This window comes from Bison bison, unplaced genomic scaffold (assembly GCF_000754665.1).
Source record: "Bison bison bison isolate TAMUID 2011002044 unplaced genomic scaffold, Bison_UMD1.0 scf7180017864141, whole genome shotgun sequence".
Classification (NCBI taxonomy): Eukaryota; Metazoa; Chordata; class Mammalia; order Artiodactyla; family Bovidae; genus Bison; species Bison bison.
In genome coordinates, this window is record NW_011494713.1 from 3,662,379 (window position 1) to 3,664,843 (window position 2,465).

General features: G+C 52.8%; 1 protein-coding gene across 2 annotated transcripts in view; it reads left to right on the plus strand.

Annotated features, from left to right (window-relative positions):
* The window catches only part of CCL19 (chemokine (C-C motif) ligand 19), a 2,089-nt gene extending 533 nt beyond the window's left edge, over window positions 1–1,556 (plus strand). Inside the window, exons 2-4 of one of the 2 annotated variants that reach the window (XM_010840088.1) lie at window positions 778–904; window positions 1,130–1,223; window positions 1,314–1,556. In XM_010840088.1, coding sequence (XP_010838390.1) covers window positions 778–904; window positions 1,130–1,223; window positions 1,314–1,340 — 248 coding nt within the window. In that variant the 3' untranslated portion in view covers window positions 1,341–1,556. Of the gene's footprint in view, window positions 1–777; window positions 905–1,129 lie in introns of both variants that reach the window. The other variant, XM_010840087.1, reaches the window with a different exon arrangement.
* The last annotated feature ends 909 nt before the right edge of the window (window positions 1,557–2,465 follow it).

Below are 2,465 nucleotides of genomic sequence, written 5' to 3' on the forward strand. Positions count from 1 at the left end.
CCTGAGCCCCCAAATTCCAGTGTGTGTCTGTCTCTTGGTGTATCCAGAGCCTACGATTCCCTCTCTCTCTGCAGGCTCTATTGCCTGCTGCCTCAGTTTCCCAGGCAGGAGAGAACAGTCTATATTTGCTTAAGGTGGGGAGAATGGGAGACACTGAGCCAGGGCTAAATGATCAAAAATTTTAACAATTCCTAAATTCTACTAATGTCAGCTTCCTGCTGCGACCCTACCCCCAGCCTGCTCCCCAATCCACATTCATCCCTCCACGGACACGGTGACCAGCATGAATTCTCCATCTTAACTTCCTGTGGAGAAGTTAAAAGGACTTGGGAGAGAAGAAGTTGGGGTGATCCAGGTAGCAGAAAGTCATCTGCGGGGCTCAGAACAGCAGTTGTTGGCAAATAGCGCTTCAATTTATTTAGCAACCACAGGTGGCGCTAGTGGTAAAGAACCCGCCTGCCAATGTAGGAGACATAAGAGACATGGTTTGATCCCTGGGTCAGGAAGATCCCCTGAAGAAGGGCATGGCAACCCACTCCAGTACTCTTGCCGGGAAAATTCTACTGACAGAGGAGCCTGGTGGGCTACAGTCCATGGGTTTTCAAAGAGTCGAACATGACTAAAGCAGCTTAACATGCAGGGCCATATTGGCTCATACTGGATGAGGATTAATCTGGTCTAGCTGCCGCCACACCCAGACAGATGTCCTTAACACCAGTGAGGGCTATGACCTCCCCTCCTCAGGATCCCTGTATCTTGACACTAATCCCACCCTAGCTCTGGGAGGTGCCAACGACGCTGAAGACTGCTGCCTGTCTGTGACCCAGCGCCCCATCCCTGTATTCCTGGTGCGAGCCTACCGCTACCTGCTCCTCAAGGATGGCTGCAGGCTGCCTGCCGTCGTGTGAGTTTTAGAAGGAGCCTGTCTGGCCTCACCTCCCCCATCTGCCCCTGGTGAAATCCACTCTCACCTCCTTATCTCTCTTCTCCTTGCCAAGCTAAACCCCTGCAAGGAAGTCCCTGAAATAGGTTCCCAGATGTGGTCCCCAGTCGTTGACCTTCCCACCTGGGCCTGCTGGGAAACTGGGTTCCAGGGCTGTTTTCTCTGATCTCTGACCTTTGTCTCCAGGTTCACCACGCAGAGAGGCCACGAGCTCTGTGCACCCCCAGACCAGCCATGGGTGGGTCGCATCATCCGGAGACTGAAGAAGAACTCTGCCAGGGCAAGCCTGACCCTTCCTAGCCCTGCCTCCTCCCTCCAAGCCCCTGCCCAAGACCTCAGTCCGTGACCTTGCCTCTCTTTCCTCCCCCAGAGAAGTGTTCCAGCAGTTACCCTATGACAGCCCAGAGAGAGCTCTGTGTTCTGAAGACAGAATGTGAATCACTGAAGCCCTGGGGAACCAAGGACTAGAAGGGAGAGACCAGGCCCCCTGCCCTCCTGCATCAGACCTGGCCTGGCTGCAGCAGGGCAGGAGTGTCATTGTGAGTGTGAGTGTGAGTGAGGATGTGTGGTAAAGATTGCAATGTTTCCAATAAAGCCCAGCTGGTACCCACGAGTCTGTCTGTCTGCCATGTGTTTGCTGCCTGTCAGGGAGGACAGTGATAGGAAAGGGGAGACAGAACGGCAGGATTAGTTTCCACTCTGCAGCCTGAGCAAGTTCTACCTAACACCCTGTGTTCTCAGGATAAGCTCCCAGGATCAGGCCCCACCTCTTCTCTCCTCACAGCCCTGTCACACTCCAAGGCTCAGCAACACTAAACCTGTGTCAGTTCCCTGAACGACCCAAAACTCTCTCAGGCCTCCGAGTCTTTGCTCTCCAGGACAAGTGCTCAAGCATCCAGGTCTCTCAGGGATCTGGTGTTGCTGGGGGCAGGGAAGGGAGTGGTTGGGAACCAGCTCTCAAGGCTAGGGTAAGGGCAGGGGCCCAACTCTATTGTAGGAGGTGGGGGGGTTGGGGGTGAGGACCCATCCACCCACACCATTCCCACTCTCTGGAACACTCCTCTCTCTTCTGCCTGCCTGGCTTCCCATCTAGGTCTGGATGACTCCTCCTCCAGGAAGCCTTCCTTGACTCCTCCACACAGGGTTAGGAAGCCTTCCTTCCTCCCAAGCTCCCAGGGCCCTCTGCTCCTCTCCTCTTGCAGCACTCAAGATGCTGAGTTATAATTGCTAGTTGTCGTGCTCGCTTCGGCAGCACATATACTAAAATTGGAACGATACAGAGAAGATTAGCATGGCCCCTGCGCAAGGATGACATGCAAATTCGTGAAGCGTTCCATATTTTTCAGTGGGGGTGTAGAGTCCTAACCACTGGGACTACCAGGGAAGTCCCTAAAAGACTGGACTATAATGAAGAATAAATTAGAAACATCTCAACTTCTCTCGTACATAGACTGTACCTAAATAAACTTGATTATTCACCAAACAAAAAAATAATAATAATAATAATTGCTAGTTGTCAGCC